Source organism: Sprattus sprattus (genome assembly GCF_963457725.1).
Source record: "Sprattus sprattus genome assembly, chromosome: 8".
Classification (NCBI taxonomy): domain Eukaryota; kingdom Metazoa; phylum Chordata; class Actinopteri; order Clupeiformes; family Clupeidae; genus Sprattus; species Sprattus sprattus.
The window spans coordinates 21694127-21710032 of record NC_137927.1 but is presented as its reverse complement, the minus strand read 5'-3'; the positions used below and the strand labels follow the sequence as shown (position 1 = coordinate 21710032).

The window sequence follows — 15906 nt, the reverse complement described above, 5'->3', positions numbered from 1 at the left end:
GCATCACACCTTTAAATTCTGACCTGAACCTGGCAAAAACCCTCTTCAATGTTTAGATCGGTCTATGACTTGTAAACACAACAAGAAGCAAAATGTATACGTTTATTATTAATAGTTCTCCTTGAATAAAGTGCACAGGGAATGTAACTGAACAAGTTGCACAACACAAAGTGCAAAAAATCAGCCACCAGTAGCTGGTAAGATCACTGATTTGCAGTCTATAATACAGCAGATCTTGACAATTGACAATGTCAACACTACCATTTAGTTTAATAATTTTCAAAATGTCAAATATCTTCTGCTGATCAAAGGTGGAATCAAAATATTGAACCCATACTGTGTATGATTTGCTCCCTAAGTACCCAGCGCAATATTTTCCCCTGCCTCTCAACACTGATAAAGAAGCAACCCATATACCACAAAATAATAAAAACAAAATAATGTGGAAATGCCAGTAACCTCTTCCTACTAATCCAATGAATGTTAAGCATTACATATGCATTTCAGCTCATAACAAAGTAATTGTAAAAAAGTGTTAATATTTAAAGTAACATAGCAAAGTTATATGATAAATGAACTGACACTGCTCACAGCGACCTTCACCGTCATACACAAGCTGCAATCCAGTTGGACAGGTTGTTGGGGGTAACACAGACTGTGATACAATGTCGTCTGCTTGACCACTCCAGAGTAAACACCATTTCTGTGTCTTGGCTCTTTCCAGCGCTTGGCTTTACACACAATGGGCAACTGACACTTGTTTTTCATGTACTACTTTCCTCTAGAAACTGAGTAATATTGGGAGAATGAGAGTACAGATATAAGCAACAGCGCAGAGCTATAGAAGTACTTGCATTAAATTACAGGATACAAAAGAAGGGTTCCTGGTCATTTTCAAGTTGTTTTGTCAAGTGTGCTCACAGTATCTTCTTAGCCGTGAATTCAATCATACAATTGCCTTTGCCTCAGGTAGGAATGCCTCCCAGTACTTGATGAGCTAGATGTGCAGAAATATTGGTTAGCAATGATCCAAATACAAGTTAAACATAATGTAAGCAAAACAGAATATAGTCCACATTTAACAGATAGAGACCTACCCTTTGTTGAGAGAGGAGGAGAGACTCCAGATACTTAACGATGTGGATTTTGAAATCCCTTGCCTTTTCTTTCTGCAGTTCAGTACAAGCACAATGAGCAAATGCATCTGGGCATGATTGACTATTGTCATTTCTAGAAGTATGCAGGAAATGTTCATACCTCAAACCTGAGTACCTCTTGGCGAACTGTTGTGCAGATCCTCTCAAAGTCTCTTTCATATTGGGTGACTTTTGCCTCCCACTGTTTACAATAAAAAATATATAACTGTGAGCTTTTCAAAAAGAACCAGCCCCGGTGAGCCCTGATCTAGGGCCTCACGTATCAATGCACGTATGCACTACATTTGTACTGAGCACTTTTTTACACAAAAGGTTTTTTTTGCTTTTTGTTTTTTAAATAAAAATAAACTTGCTGGGAAAACATGCTTTGTCCATGGATGTCGATTTGGCATATGCATTATGTTTGTGACCTGCAGATCGGCGACACCAAGAGCGACTAACAATGATTCAAGTATGTTAAACGGTCTGTGTATCAATTACTGTGGTCAGGAATTCTAGAGTACATGTTGGTTCTTGTGCCTCATACTGTCAGAACTGTCATGCAAATTTTATGGGAAATACAGTTTCACCCAGTTGACTTCAAGGAACATTTACATAACCCACAGGATGTGCAGCAAGAGCAGCTCAAATTAATCCATAGGTGTGCGCCTTCTAGGGGCAAGTTTACCTGAAAGATTTACAAGCTAATCGACCCTTACAAAGATAATTTTGGGTGCGGATGTTGACTGCGTTCATGTGCCCTATCTGACACCTACTAAACTCACTCTGAGATATATGGAGAGGACTGGGCATATGTTGTGCGTGCTCAGGTTGTATGCAAACAATGATACAATTGGCCCTTAAACTTATAGAATTAGTTTCTCCACAGCACTAATTATTTCATGAGCTATAATGTATATATTTTTCCACGGCAGGGACAGTTATGGAACCTAAGTATAGGGAACCTTTTTGTTCCTTTCACATGGCAAGATACTTTAATTGATTGCACTGACGGTACCAACACATACCAGCGACGTGAAACTCTTCCATCGCTTTGAGTGGGCGTGGCAAAGCGTGTGGAAATAGCATAACAGACTGGACTAGTGAGCTAGTTAGCAGGCTAGCCAGTTAGTAGGCTATCTAGTCACTTGTCTTTATATCAAAACTGTCATTCTGTTAAAGTAAGCCCAGGATTAAATATCTAACATACCAGGAACAACAACAACCCCCTTCAAGGCCATCCAAGCCTTTCTTTTTAGCAAATTAAACGCCCAAACGACTCCACCAAACAATCTGATTGGCCGCTGCCGACGAAAATCGCTCCTCATTTGCATACGATTAAACCTTCCCCAACTTTTGTCGCTCGCTTTGCCCAAATCGCTGGTCTACGACACATTGGATTGCCCTTCCAACAGAAATTAATGGGATTAAGAATTTCGCTTCCATCGCTATGCTGGCATGTGTTCGTACCGTAAGAGAGACACAACTAGTGTCATGTTTAAAAACACATCAAAAGCAGTGGAATTGAGCCTTGCGGGATAACCATCTGGCATGTGGCATCTGCTCAAAAACAAAGGTAAGCCATCAACATTTGCATTCACTTCCACATACAATTTGCCATAAATATATTGGTTAATTCAAAACAATGCCAGCCATGAAATAAAAAATGAAACAGTCCGTCACAAATTCAACAACGATACCTATGAGGGTTTGTGGTCTTCCTGAGAGGGTCAAAAGGGAAACATTCAAGAATTGTGTTATTTCAAACTTTTGAGTTGATTCAGAATTGAAATGGCAAATAATTACCTCTGTAATCTCCTCTTTGGCTTGTTGTAATTTGTCAGGCTTGTTTGCCCACAGGAGCTTCGCTTCAGCCTCTCGCTTCTTCTGCAAGGTGTTCTGCGCATCCTGCCACTTCTGCCACGTTTTCATTCGATGGTCAAACGAATTCTGGATACAAAGCCCAACCACACCCCAATAACAATAAATGAACCACAACTACATTCACATTTTAGGAGGAAAATACCAGGACTTGCCAAGCAGAACACATAGGTTACACATGACAAATATGTTTAGAAGATGAAAAACCACCACTGACCAAGATGGCCTCAAATAAATATTTAAGACATTTAAGTATCTTCCATTGATATTCTTGATTATATGTCTCTCAGTCAGGGAGGCACAACATCTGTCATATGATCAATTTTAATTTATTTTTCATTTAAGAAAATTAACTTATACCTTAAATCCTACTTCCTTCAATAAAATACAGCAGACTTGAACTTTTAAGTTTGGCATCCCAAGATGTATAGATAACTGTGTGTAATTGTGAGAGTGTGGCTGACATCTTCTTGCCCTAGGATTCTCCATAAAGATGCTCACCTTACTGAATATATTGCTTTAACATAGCGCAATGTTGCTATTAAGTTGAAGATGCAAGATTAGGTGGCAACTACATTTTCCCACTTTCATTCTAGGAAACAGTATTGCCACCTGTTAGACAGGTAGTTGATGTGCTCTTCTATGCCTTGTACAAATAAATGATTTGCTTGGTGAAATGGCATCTATAGGACAAGCAGTACTACTTTCTGAGACATGGGAGTAGACAAAGGCATGTGGCAGAGACTTTAAAACTCTGAAATGTGTAACCCTCACCCGCACGGCTCCTAGCAGCCGTATGTAGTCGGCCAGCAGCTCTGCCAGGAGGAAGAAGTCACTGCAGGCCTGCTCCTGGTGAAGCTGCTCCATCTTGTCTTCCACCTCTGCTAGCTGGGACAGAGCTCTGGATAAGGCCGTGTTGTCTTCAGAGGTTCCCAGCATTGCCATACTCTTTGCAAACACTGCCGTGTTCCCACACAATTCTTAACAGAAGGTAACAAGGCAACAAAAGCAGGTGAAAAGGTACCCTGATGAGGACCATTGTTTACTTGATAAAATGCCTTAGCAAGCTATGCAACACAATAATGGCTGGGAGTAAGCTCTCACCTTTTCTGTGGTTGACAAGAGCATCCACCACTGCATGGAGCTTTCTTAGTTGCTGCTCCTCATTCTCCACTTCCTGAAACTTCTCCTCAAACCACTAAAACAGGCCGTGGATGGAACAGAACGAGCAGAGCAAACACTATGTGTTACCTCTAGAGTTGCATGCTACTCCTGCACTTAATTGAAATGACATATTTCATAAAATATTTTGTGAAATATTATATTAATATTACTCACATCGTCAGACTCGTTCATCTTGATTGTCATTTTGTTGACTGCATCTGAAGCTTTGATCATCATCTTTAGGAAGCCAGCTCCACTCAGTGCTTGTGTGCTCACTGCCCTAGGTAACTGAACACACATATCCACCTCTTTACATTGTTCTGCCCAGTCACCACATATTTTTACAAGATTAGATTAGCAAAACACACCATTCTAAAATTCGGTATAGCATGTATTGTATTTCTGTTCTAGTTTTGTATTCTGGTTACTACAAAAATGTGGAAGGTATCAGCCCCAACTTGTGTGTATCAGGAATGATGCAAAGGGTTTGAATTCTTCATTAACTTTTAACATAGGCAAGTGTTTTTATATGTATTCATTAGGTTTTGATATGTAGAGACTGGGTTTTGCTGGAGAACTTGATACAAGGCAAGTAACAGACAGTCTTTAAAAGAAACTCATAAAAACCAGAATGGCGGTTTTGAGAATTTTTATATCTCATGTCCAAATTTCCAGACACACAAACTGACCTCATCTTTCTCTAAAAACTCCCTGACATCTGGGTCTTGCAGCAAGCTCTGGTGAGACACAACTCTCTTCAGGTACCTAGAAAGAGGAAAAAGGACAATTCCATAAGCATTACAGTAGTCACATTGCAAAATCCAAATGTAATATCCTTTGAATGGACAAAACATGTCAAAGAAAACCACTGATCCAAGCAATTGAACGTGCTGTCAAAATCAAGACCTGAATGCAAATCTGGTTTAGACAGCAACTAAGCCTCATTCATACATTCTACAACAAATTGAAGAGATTCTGCAAGTGAACCCATGATACAGCTACATTCATTTAAAAAAAAAAAAAAAATTATGTTTTCCACCCATCTAAAAACATTGATGCTAAGTATGCAAACTTTTCTAAAATAAACGAAAGACAATCTGATTTTTCAGACCTCCATGTTTCCATCTTTGCACAGGTTGACTATGTGTGGACAAAAACAGGAGTGGTGCCAACCTGAAGCAAACAGTTCAATTCTGACTATGTGGGATTACATCTATATACAAAGAGTATGACACTTCAACAACTGGATGTCCTCTGCATGCACATTTGTCCAATGGGCTAAAAAGGTGCTACTGACATTACTTGTCTTCCAGTTTAAATATGAGGAAACTGACATTGCTTGTCTTCCAGTTTAACCATGAGGAAACTGACATTGCTTGTCTTCCAGTTGAACCATGAGGAAACTGAGATTGCTTGTCTTCCAGTTTAACCATGAGGAAACTGACATTGCTTGTCTTCCAGTTTAACCATGAGGAAACTGACATTGCTTGTCTTCCAGTTTAACCATGAGGAAACTGACTGTGCTTGTCTTCCAGTTTAACCATGAGGAAACTGACATTGCTTGTCTTCCAGTTTAACCATGAGGAAACTCACCTTTCCAGTGCTGCTCTCCGCCGCTCAACAAACTCTGCTGAGGAGTGATCTTCTTTCCCGACTTTGACTTTAGTCATTCCTAGCAAGGAAAACATCACAATATCAAAAACTATGACATGAAATATTTTCACATTAGGCTTGCTGGAATGCGAATGGAAGTATGCCATGGAAGTATGCCCCCTTGTCCCCACTGGTGGTTTCATGTTGTATTAATGTTGATCTGAAACCGGTATGCTTTATTATGAGACTGCTGTCTTCAATGTAAACATTGCTTGCAGTCATTTACTCCCAGGCTTTGACTCTTGCACAATGTTTATATGTGAAATGTTGACTTTTTCTAAGACAGCATAAATGTAAAACACCATCCACTTTTTCAATAGGCAAGCTGTTGCCGAACCTGTACTCATGCTGCAGGGGTTATTTTCAGGAATGTATTTTCAATCAATTGTGAGATGACTATTCCACTGATGTGTTCAAACTTGATAAACTAAGCTGCCAGTGTGAAAACAACATTCAGTTCAAGTTCAACTCCAAGATCAGTTTCTCACCCATAACGCTCTTCTCCGGGGGTGGAGGCACAATATACCCATGGTGTGAGTGCTTCTCCAAGAGCTTCTCATAGAGACCCAGGAAATCACTAAACCTTCTCATCACAGAAAATGTGGTGCTCTTGAACATGGGAAGAGTGGTCTACAAAAGGCATGTGAGGAGCATACAGTGAGTTAAAATGTTTCTGACCAACATATATATGTTCAAAGATGTATGTTAATGCATACCTGAGTAGACACTTTATAAGCCATATACGCATTCATGCCGTCTCCTGCAACAAGACATCAAAATTAAGATGATCATGATAAACTACTCTCTTTTACAGGCGTGACCTTTTTACTCCTGTATAATACAAATAAAGGATCGTTTTACTCCTATAAGATATAAGTACAGGATCTTTTTACTCCTGTACGATATTAATAAAGGATAGTTTTACTCCTACAGGATATAAGTAAAGGATCTTACCAACTTTCTCGGGATTAGTCACTGCAATGTTTAACTCAAACTTGTCTCTACTCTCTTCCTCTTCCCACTGAATAAGAACATCAAAACAAGGAAAATACCTTTAACAGTTTCTTATCAACAGCACATTGTATCAGCAAGATATAAATGCCTTATGTCCAATGTCCTGTTATTATTATTATTATTATTTACTGTGACTCTCAACAGCTTATCTCAGTCCTACCTCTTCCGATGATTTGTTTGCCACACTGGGCTTGTAAGGAATGTCCTGTATAGAAGGGTTTGGCCTTGAGATTTCCTTTCTTTCTCTGTTGTTAACCTTGTCAATGGATAACTCCACAGTTGCCTCTGAAAACAACACAAATTAGTTTTTCAATTAATCTACAGACACCTGGGGGTTGAGAACAAAACTGAAAATGATTTGATGAAAATGCAAACATTATTTTAGAATCCCCTCAATGACCTCCTCTGCCATCACCACAAAAAGAAAAAGTAGGCTTAAACATAAATAAACTACATTTTTGATTAGCCAATACATTTTGATTTATCATGACAGCTCTGAAACGTGTCTGTCTGTGCCAAAGTCAGTACTCAGGCATACAAATCAGAATTGGGTAGACTGCCTACTTTCTAGTCTCACCCCGGCTTGTGAGGTATGGCAGAATAGTAGGAGGGAGCAATCCAATGGTCAATGATTATTGTTCACTTTTGGTGTAATCTTTCTGTTTACAGTGAACTAGCTAGCACACTAAAACATTGCCAACACCATTTCAGCTATCAGCTAGCAGTTAATATGAGCCATCATAAGTGGTCACTGATAAAAACAAATGACAGCAACAGGTATGTCCTCTGTACTCAGGTTTCCTCTAGGCTCGACACATCTCAAACATAATTAAGCAGATGTTTCTTGATAATGAAACTGAACCAAGGCTCAGTTAAATCGTGTTAAACCAGACCTGCTATACTTTAGTTTGGTCCACAGAAAGCACACCCAGTGTAGACGTCTGTTTTTGGTCTAATGGCCATGAGAGTAACTGTACAATAGCAGTTCCCAGCACCATCCTTCATCAATACCAAATTTACCTGCAAAAAGATCTTGCTCCTCATCAGAACGCAGACCATTCGTATCATGCTGGGGCACTCTGTGGGACTGTGGAGGTGTGCCGGATCCCTCTTCAGTGAAGATGTCTGTAGGCATGTGGTTTACTGGGGTGCTGGAGGTGGATTTAATCTACACAAAATTCAGATATGGAGTACATTATTGGAATAATCTTGAGAAACATAGAAAAAATACAGTCCTGGTTTTTAATCTTGAGGCTCTGGGCTGTGTGAAGTGCCTTCTGTGAACAATTTCAATTGTTATTGGCACTATATAAATACATTTGAATTTAATTTAATTTGTGTGACATTTTGTGTGTAGCGTTTACTCCATCAGCTTAATACGTTTGTCTCAGGTAACCATGATATTTCCTGTCAATTTGATAACAATTTTATTTTAATCTAAAATATTTTTCCTTGACATGACATGGCTTTTATTATTATTCTGATCCTAAACAAACTGTATTTGATGCAGTTGATGCACTGAAAAACCCAGCAAAACCAATCAGGTGAACAAAATCTTGTCTAGCTGGGCATCGGGTCATCAGTAGAGGGTGGATATATAAATTAATTACACAGCTCCTCAGAATGTTGCCAAAAGTTCAATTGAATTGAATGGGCCATTTCCGAGGTCTGATATTTCTTTATAATGACTATTGCACTTAGCAATGGGTTTTGTGCTCCTTATTTCATATCCTTCATATCATTCCGCAAGTAGTCTGTTGACTTTTCCAAACGAACATTCTTCAAGAACTGATGAAAGGGAGTGTTTATGCGGCCTTGTAACTGTGACAGAGAGATACATACCTAAACATTTGACTTATTTTAGGTACTTTACTTCCTGCTCTCCAGTGAATAGGACACTTTTCGCACTGGGTAAATAACATGTTATCTGGAGAACTTACAACTGGCAAGATAGCATGCTAAAGGATTCAGGCTTTCAACAATGCCCTGTCCAATATTTGTATATAAAGGGACACATCAGCGGTCACTCTCCCTTTTTCTACCCATGTGTTTCCATTTTGTGTTCTCCTCATATTTTGTAATTAACTATTTACAGGCCTCCAAAACACCCAGCTAAACCTTGATGAGCTAAGCAAACTGTTATTTGTACATCATTTGTACATATTTTAATTGTTTTATTACATCGTGGGGATGTCAATTTGAATGTAGATACTCCAGAGAACCGTTATGCTAAGGAAGTACATGCACTGCTTTATACCTACAGTCTAAAGCAGGATGAACAAGTGGCAATGGGGCTAGGCGATCAAAAGTCATATCCTAGTATTTTAGGCTGAATATGAAACACGGTAGGCCTAAAGCGGTAAAGAAATGTCCTTACCACGGTATTCAAGGAATGCCATTGTGCAGTAATACTGCAAACAAAGCCCCCTGTATTTAATTATAAACCTACCTCCACCAAGGAGCTTATGCAAAAACTACCAGCCCAACTTTCATGAACTTTGCTGGAAAGGTGTAGCAACGGCCAAGGAAGTACCCATACAACTCTGGAGCAAATCCAAATTATTGTCTGTACTTTCCAAGCACCCTTCCAGTTCATTCATTTACCTGACCCTTATACTTTGTTGAAATTGAGATGAAAGCATTTAACGATTTTTAATTACAAACACTATTTCTGTATGACTGCAGTGTTGCCATGATCACCGTCAGGCAGCACACCTTTATTACCAAATATGCCATAGTATATTCACAAACACATAAGAGTACCGTACATGACAATTAGGATTCAGTGCAATCACTAGCTAAACGGCCACTTATAGTTACAATTTACATGAGGTATTCACGTTTACTTGAATGCAATATTTATTTAATTTGTGTTTCCACCAAATTATGTAATCATAGCCCTGTATGATTATAATCTGCCATCAAACATGTATATCTTTATTCTTCTAACCTCTGACCAGATTTGCAGTAAGCAAAGCACCACAATCACTAGATTGCAGTGAAATACAGAACTGCCATCACTGTCCAATGTGGGGTCTAAAGGGACCTGCGCAGACGCAGAGGGAGAGTGGGGCCACTGTGGGGTCTAAAGGGACCTGCACGTAGGGGGAGAGTGGGGCCACAATGGGGTCTAGAGGGATCATCGCAGAGGGCGAGTGGGGCCACTGTGGGGTCTAGCAGGACTATCACAGAGGGCGAGAGGGGCCACTATGGGGTCTAGAGGGACTATCGCAGACAGAGAGTGGGGCCACTGTGGGGTCTAAAGGGATCTAGACAGACGCTGAGGGAGAGTGGGACCACTATGGGGTCTAGAGGGACCTGCGCAGACGCAGAGTCGGGCCAGCTTGCACAGAGAGTGTTAGAGAGGAGAAAACTGGCACAGCCTTCCAAAAAAATAAGGTTTTATGTAAAGCGACATGAAACTTTATCGGTATAAACGGTGTTGTCTCGTCCTATGTCTCATTGGAAAATATATCAGTATCCCTTATAAAGTCGATATACCACACAGCCCTAAGGGCCACCTCACTCTCTTGGTCATACACCCTGGTCATCACAAATGTCTCAATATCTCTTCAACTGTTGGACTTGGCCTTATCTGATGTCCACACATATTCAGAACAGATCTATGACTGTAAGAAAGAGTCCATAAATGATCACTATGGAATCAATAAAGAGATGCTTCACATATTACTGAAATATGCAAAGCATAACAGTCCTTATTTCTTAAACATCAGTAAACATAAACTGAACTTCACTCTCAACGAGTTTGCATCTTGCAGCAAAGGTAAAATTTACAAAATCAAGCCAGAAGATATCCTCTCAAAACAACATTTTAAATTACCATCAACAAACAGCGGGGAACTCAACTTCACAACTCTATGACAGTGAAAAAAAAAAAACACTACAAAATCTCAACTCATCTCCACGTGCTGCTTAGCTATTTGCCAAACCAACTTCTTCATGTCCAATTTTCACTTCAAAGCAGCAGACATGCTTAAAATTGTAAATGTATCGCTACTGTGTGGCACATTCCCCAAAATCCGATTAGACCATATTTGACAAGTATTGAGACACAGCAGGACCTCACATATGGCCCACTTAGCATACTCTGTGTAGCAAAGACAACTGAGTGTTGTAAATTATATTTGCTTGACATGTTGACTATCAGAAGAATCTAAGATGTTTAACTAACTTTCCTGCAGTCTAGCAGGCTTTCCTCCCAGGTTTACCTGCAATCTGAACAAGCTAACTGAAAGCTGAATAGTCAATCAGACAGGAAGTTTGTTTGAGTACTAACAGCATTTACACCCGAAAGTAACTTGACCTTGTATACTTACACTGCCAGTGAAGATGTCTTCACCCTCATCGTCACTCTCCTCTTCTAAATTATCCGAATGTATTTCACGGTCCACAGGATCAGGGAATGGCGGTGGATTACGCTCTGTGCTAGCCTCCATACTTTGAAGAGTAACGTTTAAATGTGACGAAAACTACTGTGTCTATTGTAGATAATACTATTGAAACTCACAATTTCACTTGAAACTGTAACTGACAAATGATACTACGATCGAACTAATATCATTAACCAAACCTCTACATTTCAGCATTTAATGTAACACTTATCTCCATCCTTCTTCCCCTTCCTTCTGTACTGAATCATGGGTTGTTTGCACACCAACATGAAGGTGCATTACTGCCTCCTACGGTGATGGAGTGTGGAGCTGCAACGAAGAAATGTCACATATCAGGGGTTCCTATGTTCCGGTACAAACATTGTAAACACATGGAGTGTGTTTTGCAATTGTCCCCTGATTTGCAAACAAACAGAACATGTTTCACAAATAACCCACAGTTACAAAATATGCACCCCATGCTCTATATATAACATATGAGTAAATTGTATATTATGTTAATCTAGGTAGGAGACTCAGCCCTGAGGAGAGGTACAGTGCAGCCACTGGAGGGCACCCTGCTGTACAGAAGACTACACAGAAGGTAGTTCAAAATTATTATTGGTTGTCATAAAAAAGGACGTAGGGGAATGGGTTGCATCTTGTGAATGGTGTCAAAGTAGCACTACACCCAATCAAGGTCCAGGGTACCTGGCTGGCGGGCATTGATCTAATTGGGCCGCTTCCAGAGACGAGCAAGAGCTACACCCATATTCATCACAAGGGTGAGCCCATTCTTTGCTGTTTATGGCGTACATCCTGGCAGCAGCGCCGATCCAGTAAGATGACTTTATGATCAACAGTAGTGAGGAGACTATGCAGAGAAGGAGGTATGTTTGTCTTCATTTTACGGTAGTGCGGCCACGATTAGGGACCATGCTGCTATTGGTCAATCTGCGATTTCGACTTCCGGCTCCAAAAAATATGCGCATTTTCAGCGCTTGCATGTCAAGAAACACAATTACTAGGTTTCACTCGATTCACTCGATAAAATGGTACACAATTAGCATTTTCAGCGCTTGCATGTCAAGAAACACAATTGGTATGTTTCACTCGATAAAATGGTACACAATTAGCAGTTAGGTTTCAGTCGATAAAATAATAAATAAACTTTTTTCATTTAGGAGACAAACTGCCACACAACTAGTAGGGAAGTTTCAGTCTTGCTTCAGCAGGGAGACGAACCTACAATCTTCTCGTTTCTAGACTGCTTCTAATTACTAAACTGCTTCTCTACCTCCTAGACCACTGTCGGATAATAGTGAAGAGATTATTTATTTGGTATTTGTCCTGCCCATAACATTAATTATTATTTATTATTATTAGTTAAAGGCACCCAGTGCAACTTTCGAGGCTTAAAAATAAACATTCAATTTCTAGTCTTTTTTACACGTAGTAAGTTTCAATAACTCCATACCATTATATACCGACATTCAAGCAGCAAAGATGAGACGTCGTTGTGTGGTGAGAACTGATAGAAAATCGATAACAACAACAATCGCCGCCATTTTCTTTATTTTTTTTAACCTACAATAAATAAAGCAGGCTTCCAGACAATGGAAAATGGCTTCTCCCCACCGGCGATTGTTGTTGTTTACGATGTTCTATCAGTTCTCACCACACAACGACGTCTCATCTTTGCTCCTTGAATGTCGATATGTAATGGTATGGAGTTATTGAAACTAACTACGTGTAAAAAAGACTAGAAATTGAATGTTTATGTTTCATTGAATGTTTACATAAAGTTGCACTGGGTGCCTTTAAGGCACTGGTAATATTGGCATGGCCCATACATACACGTACCAGTTTAGGCAATGTACAGCTAATATTGGCATGGCCCTTACAGCTAATGTTGGCATGGCCCTTACATGAACGGACCAGTTTAGGCACTGTACAGCTAATATTGGCATGGCCCTTACATACACGGACCAGTTTAGGCACTGTACAGCTAATATTGGCATGGCCCTTACATACACGGACCAGTTTAGGCACTGTACAGCTAATATTGGCATGGCCCTTACATGTACCGACCACTTTAGGCACTGTACAGCTAATATTGGCATGGCCCTTACATGAACGGACCAGTTTAAGCACTGTACAGCTAATATTGGCATGGCCCTTACATACACGGACCAGTTTAGGCACTGTACAGCTAATATTGGCATGGCCCTTACATATAGTGAGCAGTTAAGGCACTGTACAGCTAATATTGGCATGGTCCTTACATGTACGGAGCAGTTAAGGCACTGTACAGGTAATATTGGCATGGCCCTTACATGTACGGAGCAGTTAAGGCACTGTACAGGTGATATTGGCATGGCCCTAGTTAGCAGGTAGATTTCAATCGATAAAATAATAAGTAAGAATCATTCGTTGACATTTACATATTGATTTAGCAGACGCATCAGCAGGGACACTAATTGACACTCAAGTAGTAGTGGAGTTTTAGGCGTCGAAGCAGATGCTTCAGCAGGGAGACGAACCTACAATCTTCTCATTACTAGACTGCTTCTTATTACTAAACTGTTTCTCTACCTCCTGGACCACTGTCAGTTGATAGTGACAGAATCATTTATTAGGAATTTGTGACGCCCATAAAATTAATTATTATTTATTATTATTAGTTAAGGCACTGTACAGCTAATATTGGCATGGCCCTTACATACACGGACCAGTTTAGGCACTGTACAGGTAATATTGGCATGGCCCTTACATCTACGGACCAGTTTAGGCATTGTACAGGAAATATTGGCATGGCCCTTACATGTATGGACCAGTTTAGGCACTGTACAGGTTATATTGGCATGGCCCTTACATCTACGGACCAGTTAAGGCACTGTATAGGTAATATTGGCATGGTCCTTACATCTAACGACCAGTTTAAGCACTGTACAGGTAATATTGGCATGGCCCTTACATCTACAGAGCAGTTAAAGCACTGTACAGCTAATATTGGCATGGCCCTTACATCTACGGACCAGTAAAGGCACTGTACAGGTAATATTAGCATGGCTCTTACATCTACCGACCAGTTTAGGCACTGTACAGGTAATATAAGCATGGCTCTTACATCTACCGACCAGTTTAGGCACTGTACAGCTAATATTGGCATGGCCCTTACATCTACAAGTTTTCTGCAGATATCGCGATCAGCACCAAGGACAGAGTAGCACGCATGTAGCCCTAACATGCATATTATACTGTACAGTTTTTAACTTGCCTACAGTGAGACCTGTGTTAAGAAGATAATCATTTGCTCACGAAATTTGATATAGCTTGACACAGAACACACACACATACACACAAACACACACACACACACACACACACACACACACACACACACACTGTAAAAACGACTCCCTCCCCCAGCTGCATCCAGCTGGGCACCCTGCGGTGTAGGCCACTCACATGACCTGGGGTGATAACAAGGTCAGGCCAATCAGATCATCCCTAGATTGGATGGGGGTCTTAAACAGTGGAATGTCACTGTCTATTTTCCCACCCCCGAGAAAGTTTCCAGGCAGCCCCAATAATCTTGTAGACAGTTTCTAGTCCCCCCCTGAGGCATGTCCTAACATCCCTCTCAGCCCCTCTCTGGTCTATATAAACCCGAACCTCCTCTGGTCAGTGTGAGGAGAAAGGAGCTGGAGAAGGAGCATCATTCAGAGACTTGTGTGTCAATTAGTGTCCCTGCTGATGCGTCTGCTAAATCAAAATGTAAATGTCAACAAATGATTCTTACTTATTATTTTATCGATTGAAATCTACCTGCTAACTAGGGCCATGTCAATATAACCTGTACAGTGCCTTAACTGCTCCCTAAATGTAAGGGCCATGCCAATATTAGCTGTACAGTGCCTAAACTGGTCCGTGTATGTAAGGGCCATGCCAATATTAGCTGTACAGTGCCTAAACTGGTCCGTGTATGTAAGGGCCATGCCAATATTAGCTGTACAGTGCCTAAACTGGTCCGTGTATGTAAGGGCCATGCCAACATTAGCTGTACAGTGCCTAAAGTGGTCCGTGTATGTAAGGGCCATGCCAATATTAGCTGTACAGTGCCTAAACTGGTCCGTTTATGTAAGGGCCATGCTAATATTAGCTGTACAGTGCCTTAACTAATAATAATAAATAATAATTAATTTTATGGGCGTCACAAATTCCTTATAAATTATTCTGTCACTATCAACTGACAGTGGTCCAGGAGGTAGAGAAACAGTTTAGTAATAAGAAGCAGTCTAGTAATGAGAAGATTGTAGGTTCGTCTCCCTGCTGAAGCATCTGCTTCGACGCCTAAAACTCCACTACTACTTGTGTGTCAATTAGTGTCCCTGCTGATGCGTCTGCTAAATCAATATGTAAATGTCAACGAATGATTCTTACTTATTATTTTATCGATTGAAATCTACCTGCTAACTAGGGCCATGCCAATATCACCTGTACAGTGCCTTAACTGCTCCGTACATGTAAGGGCCATGCCAATATTACCTGTACAGTGCCTTAACTGCTCCGTACATGTAAGGGCCATGCCAATATTAGCTGTACAGTGCCTAAACTGGTCCGTGTATGTAAGGGCCATGCCAATATTAGCTGTACAGTGCCTA

The 15906-nt window shown here is 40.4% G+C and overlaps 1 protein-coding gene across 1 annotated transcript; it reads right to left on the bottom strand.

Annotated features, from left to right (window-relative positions):
• Positions 1-561: 561 nt before the first annotated feature.
• Positions 562-11305, bottom strand: snx1b (sorting nexin 1b; the record flags this gene model as incomplete). Its single annotated transcript, XM_080843397.1, has 15 exons — positions 562-997; positions 1098-1169; positions 1258-1338; positions 2943-3086; positions 3792-3997; positions 4122-4215; positions 4356-4469; positions 4871-4946; positions 5775-5853; positions 6323-6464; positions 6551-6594; positions 6789-6855; positions 7009-7133; positions 7869-8016; positions 11186-11305. The coding sequence occupies 15 exons, from the start codon at positions 11303-11305 to the stop codon at positions 947-949; spliced, it is 1563 nt and encodes a 520-aa protein (XP_080699523.1). The 3' UTR covers positions 562-946.
• Positions 11306-15906: the final 4601 nt, after the last annotated feature.